Raw genomic sequence first — 27,810 nt, forward strand, 5'->3', positions numbered from 1 at the left:
TAAACTTTTTTCATCTATTTATTAACAAAAACAACAGAAATAACATAATTGAAAACAAAAATAATTCTGTACATACAACCTATAAACCTATGCTTACTTATGCCCCAATATGGCCCCTATAGCTAGCTTTATTTTAAAAATAAGGATTTTATTGTCAAATTAATGTATCACAATATATCATAGCTTTTACAATTTCTAGTTCAGAAGTGTTTTTTTGTTTTGTATAAAAGTTTACCTATCAGAATTCTTTATATGACGTCATAATTATCATAAATCTTAATTTAACTCCAAATTCAAGAAAACATGCAAATTTCATTAGGTTGACAGGAAACAAAAAGTGCATATTTTGACCAAAAAAACCTACAAAGTTTGTTATAACAAATGAAATACCTGACTTGAATATTCAATTTGTCTAACATTGCACTCTATGCTGCCAAGACCCACATATGTTTATAATCCAGAAGATTTGGAAATTTTCAGGAAAAATCCAGATTTTTTTACCTTGGGATGTAACTGGCACAACTTTGTAATAAAATCTTTTAAAATATTGTTCTGTTTCAGTTTCCCACCAAAAAATTGTATTAACTCAAATTAATAAAAAAATCTTGAAAAATAAATACAATATTTGGAGCCAAAATAGACCTTTACCAAGCCAAACCTACTCCTTTCTCATAATTTAAAATCAGCATACCTTTTTTTATTAGATTCATATGTAATAAATGGAACAGAACACGCATAACAATTTTCACTTTTAATTGTGTACAATTGTATCTCATAATATTATGATGTGATCAGTCAAAAGAAACAACAAAGTAACCTCTAAAATGTTTATAACCTATATTATGGAAAAACAAAGTGTCAGTGGCTTTTTGTTGACAAATATTACACATAAATGTTCAAAACTGATGTAATATTAATTGATATATATTAACCCTAAATATCATATAACATATACAATTCTAAAGTCTGGAATGTAAATAAAAACAAAACTGATGTAATATAAATAACATGCAATATATCTTTAAAAAAAAAATAGAAACTTTTATTCTTGTATGCAATGTTAGTCAAATTGCTCATTTTCAAACTTTCTGCCAGTTTGTTTGAAATTCTAATATATCTTCATGGATTTTTTTAATCTTTTTTTGCTTAAGGGGTCCAGTTGTGCACTCCAGTCGAACACCTACAAAATAAAATGTTTATTATTTTATTATAGGTTCTTTGAATATGGAAGAAGGGTACAAAAACTTTGAAATGGTTTTAAAAATATGAACAACAAAATTTACAATTTAACAAGAATAAAAAGCTCTATGAAGCCTGAATCAATCTTTTTACATCTATGTCAAAAAATTGAAAACAACACATTAAATAATTTCTTGCGTCCGAAACGCTTTTCTGGATTTACCTTCATCAGGAACGCTTAAAGCCAAACATTTGAAATCCGAAGATGTATAAGTACCGAAACGCTGAAGAGCTATATGTCAAAATTACTTAAAATAAATAGTCAAATTCATCTACAGCCAACTTTGCCTTAGGGAGTTGAAACCTTAGTTTCTTACAAACGGGCAAATTTAGTAAAGTTTGTTAAATCATGTCAGTACTTTGTCAGTACCAAAGTACTGACTACTGAGCTGATGATACCCTCGGGGAGAGATAGTCCACCAGCAGAGGTATCAAACCAGTGATGTAAAAATTTGAAAACAACAAGTTTAATAATTTCTTGCGTCCGAAGCGCTTTTCTGGATTTATCTTCATCAGGAAAGCTCAAAGCCAAACATTTGAAATCCGAAGATGTATAAATACCGAAGCGCTTTTCCGTGAAGAGCTATATGTCAAAAATACCTAAAATTCATCTAAAGCCAACTTTGCCTGAGGGAGTTGAAACCTTAGTTTCTTCATAATTTCAAAATTTATAAACAGGCAAATTTAGTAAAGTTTGTTAAATCATGTCAGTACCAAAGTACTGACTACTGAGCTGATGATACCCTCGAATGACCTTCAAACTATATTTAAACATTTTCTGGCCTCATCAAAGATGAAATGAAAAATATATCTTGTTCTGAATCATCTCTGTTTTAAATTTTGTCACCAATTTTCAAAGTAAAAGGAAACATCTGTCTGTTAAAAATGAATATAATGCTTACATGATTTTTCATCTTTGTTTGCTTAAGGGATTTACCGTGTCTCCAGTTGTGCACTCCAGTGGAACACCTACAAAATAAAATGTTTATTATTTTATTATAGGTTCTTTGAATATGAAAGAGGGGTACAGACTACAGAAACATTGAAATGGTTTCAAATATATGAAGACCAAAAGTTTTTATTTTTTAAAACAAGAATGGAAGGCTCTATCACTCATTTTACATCCATACCAAATAATGTTTAACCATTTTCTGGCCTCATCAAAGACAAAATAAAGAATATTCATTTTAATTTCTTATTATGCATCAACTCTCTTTTTTAAAATTTTGTCACCAATTTTTATGCTAAAAGGAAACGTCTCTTAAAATTGAATATAATGCATACAGAATTCAGGAGGAAAGGGGTTCTATGTGGGACCAGTAAACTGTAATAACCATAAAAATGTACATCTTTGAGCCTGGGCTTAATATAGATATATCGAGAATTTAATCATGCTGTTGCTTAAAAACCAAAAGCAGCACATCATATTAAAATTTAAGTCATGACATCCATTTGGTTTGTTTAGTAATTCACCGACTTAGGAACAATAATGTTTTATTTGGTTGAAATTGGTTCAGCTGTTTGGGGTGTCATTTTTTATATCCAGGTATATGAAAAAATACAATTATCATTTAAGGGCAATAACTCAAATAAACAATAAGTTCAGAGTTACTTGGTATTTTGTAAACAATGTGTCACTAGGCATTTTTGTTGAATCAGTAGTTGTCTATCTATGCAACTTTTAAAGAAAAAGGTAGAAATTTTAAAACCTTTTTGTAATCCTTGATAGAATGACTGCCAACAGATACCAAATAACACTGAGCTATTACTTGTCATTGTCCAGATATCTGAGCTAAAAAGTTATGTTTAAAAAGGAAGACTAGATATTAGCATCATCAAACTTAATCATTTTCATCTACCGGTATTTAAAAAGTACAACAGAAATCTTAATTTGATCAACTTTATCTTTGCTGTCGCCACCTACCCAGTGATTTGGTGTTCTTTCAGTGTTGGTTGGTTAAACTGAGATTTCATTCCACAGCAATTCCAGTTCCCTTCAAGATCTATATAAAAATTAAACATAAAATGAAATTTTTAAAAATAGAAATAAAAACAGAAATGAGGTAAAGTCAGTAAGACAGCAACTGGACAACAACAGCAACAACAAACCAGATGCTCCGCAGGGCGTAGCTTTATACGACAGCAGAGGTTGAACCCTGAACGGTTGGGGCAAGTATGGACACAACATTCAAGCTGGATTCAGCTCTAAATTTGGATTGTGATTAAATAGTTGACACAGCATAGGTTTCTGACACAGAATGAATGTGTTCTAATGAACTTAAAAATTTTGTTTTCTCTTAGAGCAATTCACTATGCTGTTGAATATTAATCCTCTCAAAAAAATGTTTGAAGAAATTTTCTTTTTTATTTATGAAATTTCAAATGAGAAAAATTGAACCCAATTTTTTTAATCACATCCCCCTTTCCCTTATTCCAAAACTAATCTCAATTAAAATTTCTAATGGAGTTTGCAACAATAACTACTCATTTAAATACATCATAAAATATTAAGATGTAAAAAAACTGCTTGTTATCACTGAATGGTAAAGATTATTTTAATTTATCAGTTGGTAGTAAAAAGTGAATATACATTGTATATTGTATATAACAAAGATTTAAGTTGATTCTGGACAAAGAAAGATAACTCCAATTAAAAAAAAATCTTGCTATTGCACAATATTTTGCAATTAGATATTTCTTGCTTACTATTCTGGACAAAGAAAGATAACTCTAATTAAAAAAAAATTTGCTATTTCACAATATAGTGCAATTAGATATTTCTTGCCATTGCGCAATACTGTGCAATTGAAAAGACTTGCTATTGCACAATACTTAATATAATAATTTTAGATCCTGATTTGGACCAACTTGAAAACTGGGCCCATAATAAAAAATCTAAGTACATTTTTGGATTCAGCATATCAAAGAACCCCAAGATTTCAATTTTTGTTAAAATCAGACTAAGTTTAATTTTGGACCCTTTGGACTTTAGTGTAGACCAATTTGAAAACAGGACCAAAAATGAAGAATCTACATACACAGTTAGATTTGGTATATCAAAGAACCCCATTTATTCAATTTTTGATGAAATCAAACAAAGTTTAATTTTGGACCCCGATTTGGACCAACTTGAAAACTGGGCCAATAATCAAGAATCTAAGTACATTTTTAGATTCAGCATATCAAAGAACCTAACTGATTCATTTTTTGTCAAAATCAAACTAAGTTTAATTTTGGACCCTTTGGATCTTAATGTAGACCAATTTGAAAACGGGACTAAAAGTTAAGAATCTACATACACAGTCATGACAGTTAGATTCGGCATATCAAAGAACCCCAATTATTCAATTTTGATGAAATCAAACAAAGTTTAATTTTGGACCCTTTGGGCCCCTTATTATGTTGGGACCAAAACTCCCAAAATCAATACCAACCTTCCTTTTATGGTCATAAACCTTGTGTTTAAATTTCATAGATTTCTATTTACTTATACTAACGTTATGGTGCGAAAACCAAGAAAAATGCTTATTTGGGTCCCTTTTTGGCCCCTAATTCCTAAACTGTTTGGACCTAAACTCCCAAAATCAATACCAACCTTCCTTTTGTAGTCATTAACATTGTGTTTAAATTTCATTGATTTCTATTTACTTAAACTAAAGTTATTGTGCGAAAAACCAAGAATAATGCTTATTTGGGCCCTTTTTTGGCCCCTCATTCCTAAACTGTTGAAACCAAAACTCCCAAAATCAATCCCAACCGTTCTTTTGTGGTCATAAACCTTGTGTCAAAATTTCATAGATTTCTATTAACTTAAACTAAAGTTATAGTGCGAAAACCAAGAAAATGCTTATTTGGGCCCTTTTTGGCCCCTAATTCCTAAAATGTTGGGACCAAAACTCCCAAAATCAATACCAACCTTCCTTTTGTGGTCATAAACCTTGTGTTAAAATTTCATAGATTTCCATTCACTTTTACTAAAGTTAGAGTGCGAAAACTAAAAGTATTCGGACGACGACGACGACGCAGACGACGCAGACGACGACGCAGATGGCGACGCAGACGACGACGCCAACGTGATAGCAATATACGACGAAATTTTTTTTTCAAATTTTGCGGTCGTATAAAAAGAGTAGTTTAGAACTTAATAGTCCTCACAATTTCTATAACAAGAGGCTGTCACAACGACAGCAAACTGGATTTATTAACATTTATTTGTGTCCTGGCAATATCACAAGAACCATAACTGATGAATGCTGAAAGTGAAAATTGTCAATATCAAATTTGACCTCCATTTTGTAGTCAGTATCAACATATTAAAATTTGAAAAGCTTAGATTGAATGGTTCATTAGTAAATGCAACAACGTGAATGGAAACGCCATTTTACGATCTTTCAAGAACCATAACTCCTGACCGGTAAAAGTCAAAATCGTCATTATGAACTTGACCTCTATTTTGTCATCAGTAACAACATATAAAAATTCCAAAAGCTATGGTTGAATGGTTTATGAGAAAATGCACGGACACGACTGGAAACACCATTTTTCAATCTTTCAAGAACCATAACTCCTGAACGGTAAAAGTGAAAATCGTCATTATTAAACTTGACCTCCATTTTGTCATTGGTAACAACATATTAAAATTTGGGAAGCTTTGGTAGAACAGTTCATGCATAAATGCACGGACACGACTGGAAACTCCATTTTTCAATCTTTCAAGAACCATAACTCCTGAACGGTAAAAGTCAAAATCGCCATTATTGAACTTGACCTTCATTTAGTTGTCAGTAATAACATATTAAAATTTTAAAAGCTTTGGTTGAATAGTTCATGAGTAAATGCACGGACAACATTTGATTGCCGCCCGCCCGACAGCCCGGCCGCCCCCCCCGTACATCCCCAAATCAATAACCGACATTTTTGTCACAAAAATCCGGTTAAAAATGCATTATAAACAAACTTTGGTTATTTCCCTTTTTACGATCTTAATCTGTTTGAATATCTGTTTCAGAGAAAATCTTGAAAAACAAAAAATATATACTGGTATTATTTAAATTTCAATAAGCTCTGAAATTGAATCTCCCCTAATGAAAGAGACAAAGAGTATTTCAATGTATGAAGTCTTGTCTTCTTTTTATTCTTATAAAATATGTATGAAATTATTTCAAGAACCTTACTACAAATATGTAAAATTACTTTGCGTTTAAGACTCATTGGTGTCCTTCACCTGTTATCTGCTCTTTGGTCAGGTTGTTGTCTATTTGACATATTCCCCATTTCCATTCTCAATTTTGTCTAGACCAAGTTGAACTGCATATTAATATTGAAAAAAAATTATCAATGTAGAGAGAATTTAATCCAAAGGATCAAAATCTATTCAAAATTTGTGAAACAGGCCTACATCTGTATAGAATGTACTTAAGGGAGGGTAGGAAAGCCCTTTACAGTCATGCCTCAAAAGGTCATTTTCAGCTACTGTTAGCATCAAATTGGTTCAAATTTTACTGTGATTTGTCAAAATATCCTTATCATGATTCGTCAGAGGTCTCAATAATTACCGTCACCGTTATGTTTGGAAAAAAATTCTCGTGATTTGTCAAAATCAGTGGATTTTTTTATCATCTAAAAGAAAGTGTACATTTTATTGTCATATGTACGAAAAATTACTGTTAACGTCATTTGGCAAGAATTTTTACCATTATTCGTCATGAAGGTACCCCAAGTACTACCCTCTTATAGCAGCATATTATAAATGTGATAATATTTTTCAGGATCCAAACCATTGAGAAAACAAACTATTTATGGTAATATGTATTTACCATGTATGTGAAGTTAGCAGCCGGTTCGTTATTCGTTATTCGATATTCAATATCCAACCGGCTGCTAGCAGCCAGTTTGATATTCAAAATTTAGTGAAAAATCATAAGAAATTAAATACTTGAAATTATAAAAAGCACGATTTTCATAGTCAAAAGGACTGAGAAGATACGTAGGAATCATAAATGACCTTTTCAAGCTGTCGCAATTTCTCGTTGTCCTCGAATATAAACCCTTTTCCGTGCGACTTATTTGTCTGTATGTAATATAGAGTTTTGTCATAAAAACGACTTCAAAGATGTAGCTTTTGTGTATAATGTTTCTAACGACAAAAAGAAAAACCAATAACTCTAGAAATATTTTTAACTATAAATAGAAATATATATGGAAAGCCAAAAAAAATTATTTTAGGACAAAGGGCACAGGGTGATGGTGAGAGCCCCCTGATCTCTCAATCTTTCTAATATTTAAGAGACATTTAGTCAATAGGTAGATACAAACGTGACTAAAAGTACTTTGGGTACACTTCCTGTCTTCTATGTTTACGGAGCGCCCAAAGTGCCAGTTGGATATTCAAAATATATAGCGAAAACCTACCCGAGACCGCTTGAATGAGGTTGAGACCCCCTGGTCTTTCAATGTCCCTAAAATTCAACCAAATCATTGACTCTGTATATATAAAGATTGTATTAGATGGAGTTTCCAGAAAAACGTCATCTTCAATATCTACGGAGGGCTAAGATTGTCACTTTTCAGTCAAAAAATGTCCAAATTTTAGGACAAAGGGCACAGGTTGATGGTGAGAGCCCCCTGATCTCTCAATCTTTCTAATATTTAACAGACATTTAGTCAATAGGTAGATACAAACGTGACTAAAAGGACTTTGGGTACACTACCCCCTCCCCCAACTACAATTTAAGGAATCGAACACCACATTGGGATTTAAGCGACAGCTCTACACATTTGATCGGGCAACAAATGTTACAAAGAGGGTGAAGACATTGTTAGCATCAGACGCATCAACAGCATCCTGGTGAACAGTGGCATCATCAATAGCAGCTACAAACACGGCTCCCAACAGTCCACTATCTGAAGCTTCCCCCCCCCCTTCAATCGATTCCGGGGTAAAGATCATTCAAACCCCCAAAAAATATGGTGTTCTTACCCGTGATCTTGAGAACCATCAATCGCATGCAGACATACCACACCAATCCAGACGGCGATCCTCCACAATCTCCGCAGAGAACATCTCACCATCCGCTTCCATCTTCGCGAGGCATGAATAAATAGTCTATTGAAATACGGTTTGAACTTTATAAAAGTTCAATCTAAATATTACAGAGAGCAGACAAAAAAGGTTTCCCGGTCACCATTCGTTTATCCCACACAAACCTGCATGGTGAACACAAGATGTTGTTTACCCCGCGACAGATTGAAAAGATCACCAAGCTTCTACAAAATGGTTCTAGTGAAAAAAAGCACTAACCAATTGAAGAAAAACATTCAAAAAGAAAGTGGATTCCTATCCATGTTAGCGGAAAGGGCAATGCGAGCCTTTCCTATGTTGGCGAACACAATTCATGTCAGCATGAGGTGTTGGAGCCCTAAGTTGTCTGTGTGAAATAGCGATCAACAATGCATTTGGACCTGGATTTTACATCAAAACGGGTGGTTGTGTGAGCTGTGTGAAGGTGTGTGATAAAGGTCTGTATATTTTCCCTTCAACCTATAGTGACGGTTTGTATTTTAAACTAGATCATCGATTCTACTAGGCCTAGGGTTCTGGTCTGATCTGATCTGCAGCAAACAGTCCGTTCAAGAAAATTCCACTTTTGATACAATCTTTATATATATAAAATCTATGATTTGGTTGAATTTAATGGAAATTGAAAGACCAGGGGGGTCTCATCCTCATTTAAGCGGTCTCAGGTAGCTTTTCACTAAATATTTTGAATATCCAGTTGGCACTTTGGGCGCTCCGTAAACATAAAAGACAGGAAGTCTACCCAAGTTCCTTTTAGTAATGTGTGCATCTACCTATTGACTAAATGTCTGCATAATATTAGAAAGATTGAGCAATTAGGGGGCTCTCACCATAGCCCTGTGCTCTTTGTCCTAAAATTTTGATAATTTTTAGCTGAAAAGTGACAATACAAGCCCTCCATAGATATCGAATATGACATTATTCTGGGCAATCCTTCGATAAAACCTTTATATATACAGAGTCTATGATTTACTAAAATTTTGTGGACATTGAAAAACCACGGGGGTCTCACCCTCATTTAAGCGGTCTCAGGTAGCTTTTCACTATCTATTTTGAATATCCAACTGGCACTTTGGGCGCTCCGTTAACATAGAGACAGGAAGTCTAACCCAAATTCCTTTTAGTCACGCGTGTATCTACCTATTGACTAAATTTCTGCATAATATTAGAAAGATTGAACAATCAGGGGGCTCTCACCATTGCCCTGTGCCCTTTGTCCTAAAATTTTGATAATTTTTAGCTGAAAAGTGACAATACAAGCCCTCCATAGATATCGAATATGACATTATTCTGGGCAATCCTTCTGATACAACCTTTATATAATCAGAGTCTATGATTTACTTAAATTTTGTGGACATTGAAAGACCAGGGGGGTCTCAACCTCATTTAAGCGGTCTCAGGTAGCTTTCTCTATCTATTTTGAATATCCAACTGGCATTTTGGGCGCTCCGTAAACAATAAAGACAGGAAGTCTACCCAAATTCCTTTTAGTCACGTGTGTATCTATCTGTTGATTAAATGTCTGCATAATATTAGAAAGATTGCGCAATGAGGGGGCTCTCACCATTGCCCTGTGCCCTTTGTCCTAAAATTTTGATAATTTTTAGCTGAAAAGTGACAATACAAGCCCTCCATAGATATCGAATATGACATTATTCTGGGCAATCCTTCTGATACAACCTTTATATTTACAGAGTCTATGATTTACTTCAATTTTGTGGACATTGAAAGACCAGGGGGTCTCACCCTCAATTAAGCGGTCTCAGGTAGCTTTTCACTATCTATTTTGAATATCCAACTGGCACTTTGGGCGCTCCGTAAACATTAAAGACAGGAAGTCTATCCAAATTCCTTTTAGTCACGTGTGTATCTACCTATTGACTAAATGTCTGCAAAATATTAGAAAGAGTGAGAAATTAGGGGGCTCTCACCATTGCCCTGTGTCCTTTGTCCTAAAATGTTGATAATTTTTAGCTGAAAAGTGACAATACAAGCCCTCCATAGATATCGAATATGACATTATTCTGGACAATCCTTCTGATACAACCTTTATATATACAGATTCTATGATCTACTTAAATGTTGTGGACATTGAAAGACCAGGGGGGTCTCACCCTCATTTAACCGTTCTCAGGTCGCTTCTCACTATCTATTTTGAATATCCAACAGCCAATTTGGGCGCCCCGTAAACATTAAAGACAGGAAGTCTACCCAAATTCCTTTTTTTCACGTGTGTATCTACCTTTTGACTAAATGTCTGCATAATATTAGAAAGATTGAGCAATTAGGGGGCTCTCACCATAGCCCTGTGCCCTTTGTCCTAAAATTTTGATAATTTTTAGCTGAAAAGTGACAATACAAGCCCTCCATAGATATCGAATATGACATTATTTTGGGCAATCCTTCTGATACAACCTTTATATATACAGAGTCTATGATTTACTTAAATTTTGTGGACATTGAAAGACCAGGGGGGTCTCACCCTCATTTAACCGTTCTCAGGTCGCTTTTCACTATCTATTTTGAATATCCAACTGCCAATTTGGGCGCTCCGTAAACATTAAAGACAGGAAGTCTACCAAAATTCCTTTTAGTCACGTGTGTATCTACAAATTGACTAAATGTCTGCATAATATTAGAAAGATTGAGCAGTTAGGGGGCTCTCACCATTGCCCTGTGCCCTTTGTCCTAAAATTTTGATAATTTTTAGCTGAAAAGTGACAATACAAGCCCTCCATAGATATCGAATATGACATTATTCTGGGCAATCCTTCTGATACAACCTTTATATTTACAGAGTCTATGATTTACTTAAATTTTGTGGACATTGAAAGACCAGGGGGGTCTCACCCTCAATTAAGCGGTCTCAGGTAGCTTTTCACTATCTATTTTGAATATCCAACTGGCACTTTGGGCGCTCCGTAAACATTAAAGACAGGAAGTCTATCCAAATTCCTTTTAGTCACGTGTGTATCTAACTATTGACTAAATGTCTGCAAAATATTAGAAAGAGTGAGAAATTAGGGGGCTCTCACCATTGCCCTGTGTCCTTTGTCCTAAAATGTTGATAATTTTTAGCTGAAAAGTGACAATACAAGCCCTCCATAGATATCGAATATGACATTATTCTGGACAATCCTTCTGATACAACCTTTATATATACAGATTCTATGATCTACTTAAATGTTGTGGACATTAAAAGACCAGGTAGTGCGGTGACAGAAGTGTAAAAAGTCGTCTAGATCGCGAGTTTAATCTCCCCAAATAACACACGGCTAAAAATGGTCTTAACTTAAAGACAAATATGTCTTCTTTAGTTTTTGCCCTGTCGTCAGAATTTCGTACGGTCACTTTTTTCTAAAAAGTCGTTTTAATGACTGGTAGTATATTGGAGAGTTTCAACCCCCCTTTTTCAAAATGAAAAAAATGGGTATGTTTGCTTACATTTAATTGAAATATTTTTTCCTGAAGCTATTTTTACATGTCAAAATATGCTATTCAGTATTTTATTTTCTTCTAATCTATAAAATTTGTGAAGTTTAGACTATTTAAAATTGAGGTAATTTTAATTGCAAATTCAGACTCAAACTTTAGTTTCTTCTTCATAGTAGTAATTAAAATTATCCCATAATATTTTAAACATATAGTATTTAATAAAACTAATAAGTGATACAAAAAATTCGGAACCAAAATATGAAAAAAACCTTAAGAAATCAATGGAAAAAGAATGGAGTAAAAATCTTCAATTTCAACACGGAACTCAATCACTTGCCTTCCGTTCCATTTTGTGTATTAGTCAATAATTTGCTCTCAAATGATATATGAAATTACTACCTTTTTCGCTATTATATACACATATTTTCAATCAAAGTGCACTGATATATGCCACATACTTTGTTTGTATATGTTTATATTCTATGTTTTTTCGTTATAAAACATCAAATATACTTTGTCAGAAAAGTCTTATTGTAAAATCAAAATAATTGACGGATAGTTTCAGTAAATATTCCGTGATATGTCAAGTCCTTTGCAACTTGCTCGATTAAGTCCAAAGAACAGACAAAAGTCTTTAAAGTTTACTCAGTGAATAAAAAATATGCTAAAAAAAACTCAATTGAAATTTTGAGTCAATTTACCAGTTTAAGGAATTATCTGCATTGCATAAAAGATTGGATGAGGGGAACATCAAGATGTTTCATGCGATAGCTGTTAATTTGAAGAACTCCGTGCAGGAAGTTTGACGACATACAATTATCTGACTGTTGTCCCTCAGTTTCGGGTATTCAGTGTACACGTTCTAGAATGCAGTCGTTCATCTGGAGCGCTTGTATATTTTGTTGCAACAAAACATTTTAGAAAGATAAAAAAATACTCAAGTTTGAATCAGATGAGTGCATTAAAAATGTTTTATCCGTGTCAGATAAAGTTAAAGTTGAAATAGTTTCCCGTCCATCTTTTAAACTTCAAGCACTCTGTCATTTTGGTTGCATTACAAAATATTTGCTAAAAACGAAAAAAAAAAAATCCAAACCCGTGGAAGCAGATATTTCAGAACACGATACTGCTTTTACTAATTCTATTTTGGCTATTGACAACGATTTAATGGTCATTCCTCATGGCACCGTTACTTGATAAATATAGATCATTTCTTCAGGCTGATTCTAATTTAAAATAGTCTACATGTAAAATGCAGTCTAAACTCATTTATTTCTGTAGAAAATCAGTTGTCGAACAACTTTAACAAGTTCAAGGCAAATATAACATACTATTTAGTAGCAAATTAACTATTTTAGATGCCATATAAGTTTTTAGTCAATTGAAAACTGACCTCAAAATCTCAATGTCAACTGTAATAGACACAAAAAACGGACAGATATTTAATTCCGCTGCAAGTTTACTTAGAAAAGACATCGAAACTCCAAAGAAGACTACCCAACTTTGGATGAATTGTTTCTTCCTTCATAATTCAGTCAATGCCTTCGTATTTATTGCAATTGCATTCTATGGTTACTCAATGAAACTGCATACAGCCAAGACTATTCTCAGGAAATGGCACCAGAGAAATTGTGGAAATGCTAAGCAATTGTTGAGGCAATCATTTTTGTTTTACTCCTTTTCATTTAGGATTGGCTTTACAAATGTAGTGTGTACAAGATAGTGTGTACTTCTCGTATGATGTTTCCCCAGCATCTTTGCAGACAAGCATATGGATGTCATCACACCTTCCTAAACCCCCTTATAGATCTCTGTTAAATCTTGGATGAATTGATAGGGATGGTTTGAAGCTGGTATTTATTAGGAACAATTAAATATCTTCGGATTTCCTACAATACTTGTCTGTACTTGTAAAGAAAAACTCAAAATAACGTGTTTGCTTTGAGCAGAACCTTTCATGTGCAGACCTGTAGCCATGAGTGAAATGTGTAGAAATATTAAAACATGTCAAAATGTTAGAAATTATTATAAATTAAGGAATGTATCTCCCTCATGCAAAGCTCTGATTCATTTCACGGATTTGGCTATATACGTTTTGGAACTTTTGGATTATAGCTCTTCATCTTTAATATAAGCTTTGGATTTCACATATTTTGGCCACGAGCATCACTGAAGAGACATGTGTTGTCGAAATGCGCATCCGGTGCAGAAAAAATGGTACCGTTATTGTTATTGTTACAGTTGATGAAAATGAACATGATGGAGATAAGGGTTGATTTGGTATAAAGCTTGTTGCACTGGTACACACGAATCCAGTCACGAGGTTAAGGGATTGTTGGCGTGCCCTTAAAAAGTTAAACCCCGCCACTATCTGTATGTGTCAGTTTTAAGTTACGAGACGATAATGCAGTGTTTGTCGTTTGTTTCTATATACTATATTAGTTTCTTTATTATTTATTTTGTACATTAATCAGGCCGTTAGATTTTTTGTTTGTTTTACATTATTCGTTTCGGGAATTGAAGACTTTGCAGTATGACTTTTACTCATTGTTGAAACCCGTACGGGACCTATAATTGTTTTGTGTCTCACTTGGTCTCATTTGGAGAGTTGTCTCATTTGCAATCATATCACATCTTTTTTTATATGGAATACTTTTGAAATTAGTGGTACGTTGCAAGGGAAAAAAGGGGGGATAAAGTTACAAAACCTATAATGTAATAGATATTAACCAGAGTTAAATACACAACAAAAGATAATACTATGGTAGCAGTAATAATTGTGAAACAAAAACAAAAAGCAACGAGTATAGTCTATAAAAAACCTGAAGTATCCGCAAATTCAATTTGAGGTCATATTTGACTGTAGTGTTCTATGGCTTTGGTTTGATACCTCACCCAATGTGATAGTTTAAAAAATAATTTTAAAGTATTGTCCTGCATGACACTTGATTTTTACCTGAAATTGATATTTTTCATAAGGTTAAGGTGCTCTTAACATTTTATAGGTTGAAAACTTGATTTTTGAAGTTTTGTTTATATAACGTCGTTTTAGGATTTTTTTTGATAAAAAAATCTTAATGATTAAGGTTTATGTATAATAACAAACATTACTAAAGCCAAAACAGTATCATTTGTATTTAGGTAGAGTTTAGAAATAGAAAAAAATGTCAAAATTGAAACCCACCCAAATTTTCACAAATTTTTACATATGACCTTTGACCTCAATTTAAAAAAAATGTGACCATATCAAGTCCTGACGACAGACATATTATTATAGTACACGATTTCCTCTTTCCAATGATATATTATGTAGGTGTGTGTTCGGTGGGGAGATTAAATTCCAAAAAATCTGCCTTCAGTCACCGCACTAAGGGGGGTCTCACCCTCATTTAACCGTTCTCAGGTCGCTTCTCACTATCTATTTTGAATATCCAACAGCCAATTTGGGCGCCCCGTAAACATTAAAGACAGGAAGTCTACCCAAATTCCTTTTTTTCACGTGTGTATCTACCTTTTGACTAAATGTCTGCATAATATTAGAAAGATTGAGCAATTAGGGGGCTCTCACCATAGCCCTGTGCCCTTTGTCCTAAAATTTTGATAATTTTTAGCTGAAGAGTGACAATACAAGCCCTCCATAGATATCGAATATGACATTATTCTGGACAATCCTTCTGATACAACCTTTATATATACAGAGTCTATGATTTACTTAAATTTTGTGGACATTGAAAGACCAGGGGGGTCTCACCCTCATTTAACCGTTCTCAGGTCGCTTTTCACTATCTATTTTGAATATCCAACTGCCAATTTGGGCGCTCCGTAAACATTAAAGACAGGAAGTCTACCCAAATTCCTTTTAGTCACGTGTGTATCTACAAATTGACTAAATGTCTGCATAATATTAGAAAGATTGAGCAGTTAGGGGGCTCTCACCATTGCCCTGTGCCCTTTGTCCTAAAATTTTGATAATTTTTAGCTGAAAAGTGACAATACAAGCCCTCCATAGATATCGAATATGACATTATTCTGGGCAATCCTTCTGATACAACCTTTATATTTACAGAGTCTATGATTTACTTAAATTTTGTGGACATTGAAAGACCAGGGGGGTCTCACCCTCAATTAAGCGGTCTCAGGTAGCTTTTCACTATCTATTTTGAATATCCAACTGGCACTTTGGGCGCTCCGTAAACATTAAAGACAGGAAGTCTATCCAAATTCCTTTTAGTCACGTGTGTATCTAACTATTGACTAAATGTCTGCAAAATATTAGAAAGATTGAACAATCAGGGGGCTCTCACCATTGCCCTGTGTCCTTTGTCCTAAAATGTTGATAATTTTTAGCTGAAAAGTGACAATACAAGCCCTCCATAGATATCGAATATGACATTATTCTGGACAATCCTTCTGATACAACCTTTATATATACAGAGTCTATGATTTACTTAAATTTTGTGGACATTGAAAGACCAGGGGGGTCTCACCCTCATTTAACCGTTCTCAGGTCGCTTTTCACTATCTATTTTGAATATTCAACAGCCAATTTGGGCGCCCCGTAAACATTAAAGACAGGAAGTCTACCCAAATTCCTTTTTTTCACGTGTGTATCTACCTTTTGACTAAATGTCTGCATAATATTAGAAAGATTGAGCAATTAGGGGGCTCTCACCATAGCCCTCTTCCCTTTGTCCTAAAATTTTGATAATTTTTAGCTGAAGAGTGACAATACAAGCCCTCCATAGATATCGAATATGACATTATTCTGGGCAATCCTTCTGATACAACCTTTATATATACAGAGTCTATGATTTACTTAAATTTTGTGAACATTGAAAGACTAGGGGGTCTCACCCTCATTTAAGCGGTCTCAGGTAGCTTTTCACTATATATTTCTTTTATGGGCTTTCCATAAATATTTCTATTTATAATCCTAATTGTTTTCTAGAGTAATCGGTTTTTGTTTTTAAGAAAAATCCTGTATTAAAGTACTGTACCTCTTTGATTTTTTTTTTATTGACATTAATCTATATTACATTAAGACAAATATGCAAATTAGAAAAGGGTTTATATTCGAGAACAACGAGAATTTGCGACAGCTTGAAGAGGTCATGAAACTATCTCCTACGTATCTTATCAGTTCTTTTAACTATAAAAATCATGCTTTTAATGTTATTAAGTATTATTCTTTTTTTATTTTCAACTTAATTTTGAATATCCAACCGACTGCTAGCAGCCGGTTGGATATTGAATATCGAATATCGAATAACGAACCGGCTGCTAACTTCACACACATGTATTTACCTATGAATCCTGGATGATATTTGCAGACATCTGGATGTTTCAGTGTAACAAATTTATCAAGACAATTAATACAGTGACCATCCTTTAATGATGCTCCTGGTGTCCTTGTCTTGTTCCTGAAATTATCACCAAAGTTAGTTACTTGTACTTGCATTTCTCACAAACAGCAAAGTTAACATAGTTCAATTCAAATGTTCCAACTTTTCCCAAACCTGCAACCAAATATTTTTAGTTAAGGCCAACTAAAATAGTATGAGTGGTTCCAGATACAACTAAAGAAAAAGTTAGGGTAGGTAGGTAGGGATTTTATTTTATTTTATGTTGGTTTTTTTTTTACATTGAGTCTAACTGACTTTAACAATGCTTAATGAAAAATGACCAAACAAATATTCAGGGTCTATTATTTAGACTAAAAAGAAGGGTAGTGGGGTAACTGGTACCACATATTTTTATTTCGCCTACCGGTAAGCTGTTTCTGATCAAATTATTGGACAAATTTGGCACACCATTGAAGAGCATGCTGTCAGAATTGATTCATTGTTATTTTATTTCAAAGTAAAATAAACTTAACAGCAACCTAAAAATCTAAAAGTGAAATTCTCACTATACAAATCTTTGATTAACCATATGCATTTATTATAAATAAATATTGTCTTTATTGTCTAATCAAAGTGCTTGTAAGCACTGAACGGTAGAGATTGTTTCAATTTATCAGTGGGAAGTAAAATTAATTATTGCATTGGTTGTAGTTGATTTAAAAGCAATTAGACAAAGGAAGATAACTCCAAATTTTTAAAGATAATGTTAATGACATCATTCTATTTTTAGAACATATATTAAATTCCTGCACCTGGAAAAAGGTATGTAATTTTCTTGACAAGTGTAATAATAGTTTGTGCCTTAAATACCTTAGAAGCATATATTACATCCATAAATTTCTTGAAATGGTCATGGATAGGATATAAAGAATGTTTTGATCAATGAACTATATTTTATGTATCAAAAAAGGTAGTGATAAGCCTTGGAACATTTAGATATCAAGTCAGTCCCATAAGGTTTGATTGCATTTCATGCAATCTTTACATAAAAACATACCCAATTCTGTTTGCTTCACATCTTCTTTTGTATAAATCTGTCATTTCTTCTTTGTATAGCACTGAAATTTAAAACAACACTTTATTTTAAACCTGGTGAGCATCCAAATGATTTACAAAGTAACATCATGACCAAAAGTATTCCCACAAGTTTAAAGTTCCTGACTTTAGAATAGAATCCATGTCAATTTATCAACACTTTAAGACTTATATTTTATTGATACTTATCTTTTGGCAAGATCCTTCTTTTTCAGACTGCCATAACATACTATACTAAATCTGTTGAAAACGGACTGACATTTTAGTTTGAGAGAGAATCTCATGTTCTTACAAACATTGGGCTTTGAACTAAGGTTTCAGGATAAAAAAATATTTACAATTTCATATTAACTTTCAAGAAATAAATGAGGAATGGACACAGCTGTTGCCCCTGCTTGCATATCATAAATAGTTATAAAGGGACATAACTGATGAACGGTAAAAGTGACACTACCCAAATTTGTACTTGATCTGGTAATTAGTATTGTGTACAAGTTTCATAACATGTGGTTAGTAGACAAACTAAATTAGGAGAATTGAAACTAAAAAATCAGCAATTTTTCCATTTATAAAGGGGCATAGCTATAGAACTGTAAGAGAAACACCCCCAAAATTCAAATTTGATCTGTGTTTTATGGTAATATGCATTGTGTATAAGTTTCATAACATTTGGTTAAGACAAACTAAAGTTAGAGAACTGAAACTAAAAATTCAGCAATTTTTCCATTTATAAAGGGACATAACTCTAGATAAGTTAAAGTTGCGCCATCAAAATCCACAAAATTCAAAATTGGTTAAGTCAAACTAAAGTTAGAGAACTGAAATTTTTCCATCTATAAAGTGGCAGACCCTAGAACTGTTAAAGTGACGCCACCAAATTCAAACTTAATCTGTGCTTTAGCATTGTAAAACAGATTCATAACATTTAGTTGAGGCAAACTTAAGTTAGAGAATGGAAACGAAAAAAGTTAGCAATTTTTCCATTTATAAAGGGACATAACTCTAGAACGGTGAAAGTGACATCACCAAAATTCAAACTTGATCTGTTTTTGTCGAGCCTGCAACTTTTGTTGCAGAAAGCTCGACATAGGGATAGTGATCCGGCGGCGGCGGCGGCTACGGCGGCTACGGCGGCGGCGTTAGCTAACTTCTTAAAAGGTTTATATTTTAGAAGGTGAAAGACCTAGATGCTTCATACTTTGTATATAGATGCCTCATGTTACGAAGTTTCCGTCAGTCACATGTCCAATGTCCTTGACCTCATTTTCATGGTTCAGTGACCACTTGAAAAAAAAGTTCAGAATTTTTGTAATGTTGAATTCTCTCTTATTATAAGTAATAGGATAACTATATTTGGTATGTGCGTACCTTGCAAGGTCCTCATGCCCGTCAGACAGTTTTCACTTGACCTCGACCTCATTTCATGGATCAGTGAACAAGGTTAAGTTTTGGTGGTCAAGTCCATATCTCAGATACTATAAGCAATAGGACTGGTATATTTGGTGTATGGAAGGACTGGAAGGTGTACATGTCCAACTGGCAGGTGTCATCTGACCTTGACCTCATTTTCATGGTTCAGTGGTTATAGTTAAGTTTTTGTGTTTTGGTCTGTTTTTCTCATACTTTATGCAATAGGTCTACTATATTTGTTGTATGGAATGATTGTAAGGTGTACATGTCTAGCGGGCAGATGTCATCTGACCTTGACCTCATTTTCATGGTTCAGTGGTCAAAGTTAAGTTTTTAAGTTTTGGTCTTTTTATCTAATTTTATATGCCAAAGGTCAGCTATATTTGGTGTATGGAAATATATTATGATCTATATGTCAGTCCCGCAGGTTTATTTGACCATGACCTCAATTGCACGGTTCATTGCACAGTGTTAAGTTTTTGTGTTTTGGTCTATTTTTCTTAAACTATAATAGGTCAACTATATTTGTTGTATGGAAGCTTTGTTAGCTGTACATGTCTGCCTGGCATGGTTCATCTGACCTTGACCTCATTTTCATGGTTCATTGGTCTTTGTTTAGCTATCTTGGTTAATGTTAAGTTTATGTGACAGTTGTAATAAAGCTTTATACTTAGGACTATCAACATAATGTCAATGATTAGTAAAGAAGGCGAGACATTTCAGTGTGTGCACTCTTGTTTATGTTTATAAGCATTGTGCATAAGTTTTATAACATTTGGTTGAGGCAAACACTTTAGTGAGAGGACAGAAACTAACTTGGGGATGTACTGACGGACAGACGGACAAGGGTAAAACTTTAAGCCCCCTTCGCTACGGTTGGGGCATAAAAATGAATTTTTAAATAGCAGTTATTATTTCAATTCAGGATCAACCAGTCTAATGAATCTGTACATTATATTCATAGAATAATCAAATTGCCCATGTGGAGATTTAATTTACAGGTATATTATTCCTCCACCATAAAAAAGAATATGCACAACATCTAGTACATTCAGAATAATATCAGTTTAAGGGGGCTCGCGGGTCTAAATGATTTTTTTTATTTAATATAGGATTTCTCTATATTTTTCTATAAATGAACTTTATCTTATACTTAATAGAAAAATGAAATAAAAAAATGGGGTCACCGTTCATTTACGCTCACAATCTGCTTTCGAAAGAAGCATACATTTTTGTTAATGTCCTTTTTTTCTGTTGAACTAATAGGAGAAATAGCAGTAATATCGAAATAAAAAAAGAACTAAATTACAGAAATCGCTAAAATTTTACAATTATTTAGTTTATGTACAGCTTATTCGAAAACAACAATAAAAAATATATGTCACCGATGAGTTAAAAAAGATATTTTAATTTTATTGCCAAAAAATGGCATATTTGCACCAAAGGGAGATAATTTGGAGCTTTTTAAGTAATATCTACATTTAAAAAGTCCGCTTGGGACAACACGAATTGATTTTTTGGAATGATTTTTGTACCACATGATAAAGTAACAACTACTTAAGGTAATAAATAAAATCTGTAATGAAAAATTAATGTTTAATTTTTTCTTAAAATCTTATACCCGCGAACCTCCTTAAGTAAAATTGTTTAAAACAGGTGTTATATATCTAAGAGCTATAACATCCAACTGATGTCAGTATTCCATACAAACCATAATAAATACATACATGAATCATCAGGTTCATCTATATTAGAATCCTGATAATTTTTTCTTTGCAGTCTAGCCATTTTCTTCTTTTGAAAAATGTCCTAGTAAAATAAATTTCAAAATCATGTTATTATATTTGTTTATATAATCTTAGCTTAATTCCTGTAAAGAGTACTCTAATTGTTGAACATGTAAAAGTTTTAACAATGTGGCATATGTGCTTTGGATTAGGTATGTAAATATTGGATGAATTAAAGAGACAGAGCCCAGCTTATTTGTTTCTGCTACAGTGGACTGGTTATGTACGCTGTGTATTCAAAGATGTTTGCGAATGAGGCTCTGATAAGAAGGGTAAGCACTCACACTTTGACCAACACAAATGCTATAAAAAAAAATCCATATAAATCTACAAGAATGTCATAGCTTTCAAAAAAGATTTTTAATCCAGATACTTTCTTAGACTACTTACTGATCGCTTTTTATCTAAAATCTTCTGAATATCTTCCCCAATTTTAATTAGATGTCTTGCCATCTCATGAAGTCCATCTTTGACCTTTCCTCCAAGTTTGACTTTTGTCTTTTTCAGATTTTTATCAATGAACTCACTGTTAGCTTTGTTGTCTATTTTCACCACTACATCTTTGTGTTTTAACTGTAAGTTTTGAAATCGTTCATCATTTTGCAGTAACTTAGTGTTTCCAGCAAACATTGGAACTATGACTTCTATTTTGTATAAACTGTTTCTCCATTTTTTATTAATCATATGATTAAATTGCACAGCAGTCATTTTCTGTTCAGGTTTTTTAGGAACTTCACCAGGTTCTTTCTTTTTTATCAAAGAATCTAATAGGCTATAGGTCTGACAATTAATAGCGTTATATAAAATCCACACAAGCATACTTTGACTATATTGCTGTAGCCTCACATCAAGTAACAATGGCTTGAGCATTGAAACAAGAGAAACTGGCCATTTCTCAGACTTAATACAGTTTCCCAAGTAATTTGCCATTTCTTGCAAATCTAATTGTCTAACTTCATCTGTTATCTTAAATTCTACAAAAATGGAATATAAATCCAATGTTAGTAACTTTAACATGCCATTAAAACACAAAAAACATTTTTTTTTTTGCTGAAACAACATGACACTACTGAAGACAGTAATTACAAAAACTCTTTTGAACTAAATGCAAAATTCTATTTATTATGATGTTAAATCATGCAAAAAGGAACCCTAGAAAACAATACTGAATGATAATGTTATTAAATATTTTAATGAATTTGCAAGATTGGTATAATTATTAATTACACCTTATGTAGGAATCCTGGGTTTTGATTGGTTCATAGCCGGTGTATTTTTCACCAATTTACTGCTTTCAAATGAATATCGTTCATTTTTAACGTTGCCGGATATGCCTTTTTTACCCTCTCTGCCATGGTATTTGCCAAAAAATACTCTATCCGACTGGACGCTTGTAACGTCACGATTATCAATGCGTTTTAGACATACGGTGTAATTAAACAGATATAGCATGTTCTTGAGGGGTATTTGCGAAAAATACCAGTCTTGAGAATGAATTTTCCTCGCCTTACGGCTCGAGAAATTTAACATTCTCTCGACTGGTATTTTTCGCAAATACCCCTCCTTAACATGATATATATCTGTTCAAAATGCATGTGTACATTAGTTCATTGCTGACATTGATTTTGTAGTTCTTCAAACATAAATTAGGGTAAATCAATATCTTATAGCTGCATAACCTATACGTTGTCATATTGGTTTCTTTCTTTCCTTTCCTATTACATGCTACTATTTACCTTACTGTTGTTTACAGCTAGTAGTTCCACTGACCTCACAAAATGCAAAAATCAACCAGGTGCTCCGCAGGGCGCAGCTTTATACGACCGCAGAGGTCGAACCCTGAACAGTTGGGGCAAGTATGGACAAAACATTCAAGCATGATACAGCTCTGAATTTGGATTGTGATCAAATTTTTGACATTACATGGGTTTTTTTTACACAAAACAAATGCCAAGATTTTACAAATCAATTAAAGATTTCTTCTTCAAACTTTTTAAATCTAAAATTAAATAGTTGACACAGCATAGGTTTCTGACACAGAATGAATGTGGTCTAATGAACTTAAAAGGTTTTCTTTGCCTTTGAGCAAATCACTATGCTGTTGAATATTAATCCTCTCAAAAAAATGTTTGAAGAAATTTTCTTTTTATTTATGAAATCTGAAATGAGAAAAATTTAACCCCCCCCCCCCCCCCTTTTTTTTCACATCCCCGTTTCCCTTTTTCAAAACTGATATCAATTCAAATTTCTAATGGAGTTTGCAACAATAACTACTCATTTAAATACATCATAAAATATTAAGATGTAAAAAAACTGCTTGTTATCACTGAATGGTAAAGATTATTTAAATTTATCAGTTGGTAGTAAAAAGTGTATATACATTGTATATTGTATATAACAAAGATTTAAGTTGATTCTGGACAAAGAAAGATAACTCCAATTAAAAAAAATTCTTGCTATTGCACAAATAGGATATTTCTTGCTTACTATTCTGGACAAAGAAAGATAACTCTAATTAAAAAAAAATTTGCTATTTCACAATATTGTGCAATTAGATATTTCTTGCCATTGCACAATACTGTGCAATTGAAAAGACTTGCTATTGCACAATACTTAATATAATAATTTTAGATCCTGATTTGGACCAACTTGAAAACTGGGCCCATAATCAAAAATCTAAGTACATGTTTAGATTCAGCATATCAAAGAGGCCCAAGAATTCAATTTTTGTTAAAATCAAACTTAGTTTAATTTTGGACCCTTTGGACTTTAATGTAGAATTTGAAATTTGAAAACAGGACCAAAAATGAAGAATCTACATACACAGTTAGATTTGGCATATCAAAGAACCCCAAGGATTCAATTTTTGATGAAATCAAACAAAGTTTAATTTTGGACCCTTTGGACCTTAATGTAGACCAATTTGAAAACTGGACCAAAAAAACTTCAATAATCAAGAATCTAAGTACATTTTTAGATTCAACATATCAAAGAACCCAACCGATTCATTTTTTGTCAAAATCAAACTAAGTTTAATTTTGGACCCTTTGGACCTTAATGTAGAACAATTTGAAAACGGGACCAAAAGTTGAGAATCTACATATACAGTTAGATTCGGCATATCAAAGAACCCCAATTATTCAATTTTGATGAAATCAAACAAAGTTTAATTTTGGACCCTTTGGGCCCCTTTTTCCTAAACTGTTGGGACCAAAACTCCCAAAATCAATACCAACCTTCCTTTTATGGTCATAAGCCTTGTGTTTAAATTTCATAGATTTGTATTTACTTATACTAACATTATAGTGCGAAAACCAAGAAAAATGCTTATTTGGGTCCCTTTTTGGCCCCTAATTCCTAATCTGTTGGGTCCTAAACTCCCAAAATAAATACCAACCTTCCTTTTGTGGTCATAAACATTGTGTTTAAATTTCATAGATTTCCATTTACTTAACCTAAGGTTATTGTGCAAAAACCAAGAAAAATGCTTATTTGGGCCCTTTATTGGCCCCTTATTCCTAAACTATTGAAACCAAAACTCCCAAAATCAATCCCAATCTTTCTTTTGTGGTCATAAACCTTGTGTCAAAATTTCATAGATTTCTATTAACTTAAACTAAAGTTATGGTGCGAAAACCAAGAAAATGCTTATTTGGGCCCTTTTTGGCCCCTTATTCCTAAAATGTTGGGACCAAAACTCCCAAAATCAATACCAACCTTCCTTTTATGGTCATAAACCTTGTGTTAAAATTTCATAGATTTCTATTCACTTTTACTAAAGTTAGAGTGCGAAAACTAAAAGTATTCGGACGCCGGACGACGACGACGACGCCGACGCCAACGTGATAGCAATATACGACGAAAATTTTTTCAAAATTTGCGGTCGTATAAAAATGAATAAGAGACTTAGAATGACTTTTATGACAGGACTATCTCAACTATACACCTTAATTTTTTAAAGTTCACTTACTGTTTTTCCTACAAGAGCACACACACATTGCTAGCCTCTTAACATAATTTCTTGGTATAATCTTAGCTTTTTCTATGTCTCTTGTGATGATGTCAAAATGACATTTGTCAGCATGATAAAGGCAGACATCCATTTCTGAGTATAATGCAAGCTGAGTTGTGTAATGGTGACCACTCAAAGATCTATCTTCTAGGTCTCAACTGAAATTGGAACATTTTTTTTAATCTCTCAAATATTTCAATTTTAGCAGGTGCACAACTTCAATGTATGTCACTATGTGCAATCTGTCTGTGAAGTTTCAAAGGTTTGGGTTGAAAGATCATTACACAATTTAGGAACCCTCTTTTTCCTGTCAACAAGCTCAATTGCACAAAAAGATATTAATTTGGCACAGAAAATGTATAGTTTATTTCAGTGAAAGTCATTATGTTATGCTCTATATGTTAATTTAGATAAATAGCCTGATTTTCCCAAAATCTATCAATTAAAGAACCCTACCATAGGATATCTCAATCAAATTATAAATATAGATAGCTTAAATCTATTATATATTTTATTATAAGGAAATTATACCATGTTCAAAGAACAAATCATATTCCCCTCTATATTAACATTGTGTCATCCCCTCTGTGACGGTACAGGCTGCTTATTTAATGTTTTACAGCCCTTATTACTCAAGAAATCATTGTTAATGTCATATTCAAGCTTATTTCAGATGTAGAATTCAATCAAAAGAAAAAACATTTCATGTTATAAATGATAATACATTGACAAAAAAAATAATGAAGCAATTTATTTATGCAATGACATTCCCAAAACAAGACTTCAAAACTTTTATTTCCCTTATCCTTGGAACATGAAGATCTGCTCACCCTTAAAAAATCATATTTTTCACCAACAGGCACTCGTCTCAGAAATTTTTTTCCCTATATATACCTTTATATAACATTAAGGGGGCTCGTGGGTCTAAATCAAATTTTTTATTCAATATAAGATTTCGCTATATTTTTCTTTAAATGACCTTTATCTTAAACTTAATAGAAAAATGAAATAAAAAAATGGGGTCACCGTTCATTTACGCTCACAATCTGCCTTGGAAAGAAGCATTCATTTTTGTTAATGTCCTTTTTTTCTGTTGAACTAATAGAACAAGCGGTAATATCGAAATAAAAAAAAAACTAAATTACAGAAATCGCTTAAATTTTACAATTATTTAGTTTATGTATAGCTTATTCGAAAACAACAATAAAAAATATAGGTCACCGATGAGTTAAAAAAGATATTTCAATTTTAATGCCAAAAAATTGCATTTTTTTCACCAAAGGGAGATAATTGGAGCTTTTTCAATGAGATCTACATTTTAAAAGTCACCTGATTGATTTTTTGGAATGATTTTTGTACCATATGATAAAGTAACAACTACTTAAGGTAATTAATAAAATTTGTAATGAAAAATAAATGTTGGATTTTTTTCTGAAAATCTTTATATAACCGCGAGGTATATAGGAAATTTTTTTCCGAGACAAGTGCTTTTGTTTCTGCCCTAAGGCAATGCCCATGGAAACTTTTTTGGGTGAACTGTTTGTGTTGCTTAGTTTTTAGTTTTCTGTGGACTGTTGTATGCATGTTAGCTTACCATTTTTCTTTTGGTCATGTTGTTATCTGTCAAATCCCCGTCATGATCAGTTTACCGCTGAGTTTATTTGACATTATTTATGTTTTGTTGCTTAAATCACTGTACATAATGACATGACATACATTATACATAATGTGCAACCAAGAGAAGAAGAGAAGAGATCTGTCAAAATCATTAATTTTACTTAATTTAGTTATTGATTAATCCTTGGGCAAAACATAGTTTTATTTCACTGCAACCGTCATTTATCAATTAATGTCTTTAGTTTGACTGAATTATATGCATACAAGTAAACACTTTTTTCAAAACAAGGGCGAAGGTATCCGACGGTAGAAATATCATATAGGGCGAACGAGTTTAGGGACGAAAAGATCCAATAGTTCGACTGTCCCTCGATTTTTTTTCATTCGGATCCTCCCTTGGTATCTTCATCCCTAGTTTAATCTATGATTAAGATTTATCTCTACAAATATAAAAATATGATTACTGAACAAATATTATAATTTAAAAATTGAAATAATTACCTTTTGTTCCAGGAATGGTTTATCAAAATCCCATTATTTTTCGTAAAGCAATGTTTTCTTATTGAAGACAAAGTATGCAAATACTTTTATTAGTGTTAAAGTTCTCTATTTATATGCCGCTTTAAGCTGACACTCCGTAGATCATTCTAGAGAGAGCTACTATTAGAAAATTCTGCCAAGTTCTGTATAAAATTGTAATCATTGTGCAATTCAGACAAGGGAAGATAACTCAATTTGGCAAAGGCTACGAATTTTATAAATTTATTTTTTGTATTTTGCGTTTATGACATTAAC

The 27,810-nt window shown here is 32.9% G+C and overlaps 1 protein-coding gene across 1 annotated transcript; it reads right to left on the minus strand.

Annotated features, from left to right (window-relative positions):
• Positions 1–27,747, minus strand: LOC139523911 (uncharacterized). The gene is made up of 9 exons (XM_071318305.1): positions 27,517–27,747; positions 25,357–25,556; positions 21,777–22,360; positions 21,327–21,408; positions 18,152–18,212; positions 17,057–17,172; positions 3,164–3,242; positions 2,142–2,208; positions 1–1,180 (listed from the first exon to the last, which is right to left on the minus strand). The coding sequence occupies exons 2-9, from the start codon at positions 25,487–25,489 to the stop codon at positions 1,109–1,111; spliced, it is 1,194 nt and encodes a 397-aa protein (XP_071174406.1). The 5' UTR covers positions 25,490–25,556; positions 27,517–27,747; the 3' UTR covers positions 1–1,108.
• Between the last annotated feature and the right edge of the window lie 63 nt (positions 27,748–27,810).

Source organism: Mytilus edulis, chromosome 5 (genome assembly GCF_963676685.1).
Source record: "Mytilus edulis chromosome 5, xbMytEdul2.2, whole genome shotgun sequence".
Taxonomy (NCBI): domain Eukaryota; kingdom Metazoa; phylum Mollusca; class Bivalvia; order Mytilida; family Mytilidae; genus Mytilus; species Mytilus edulis.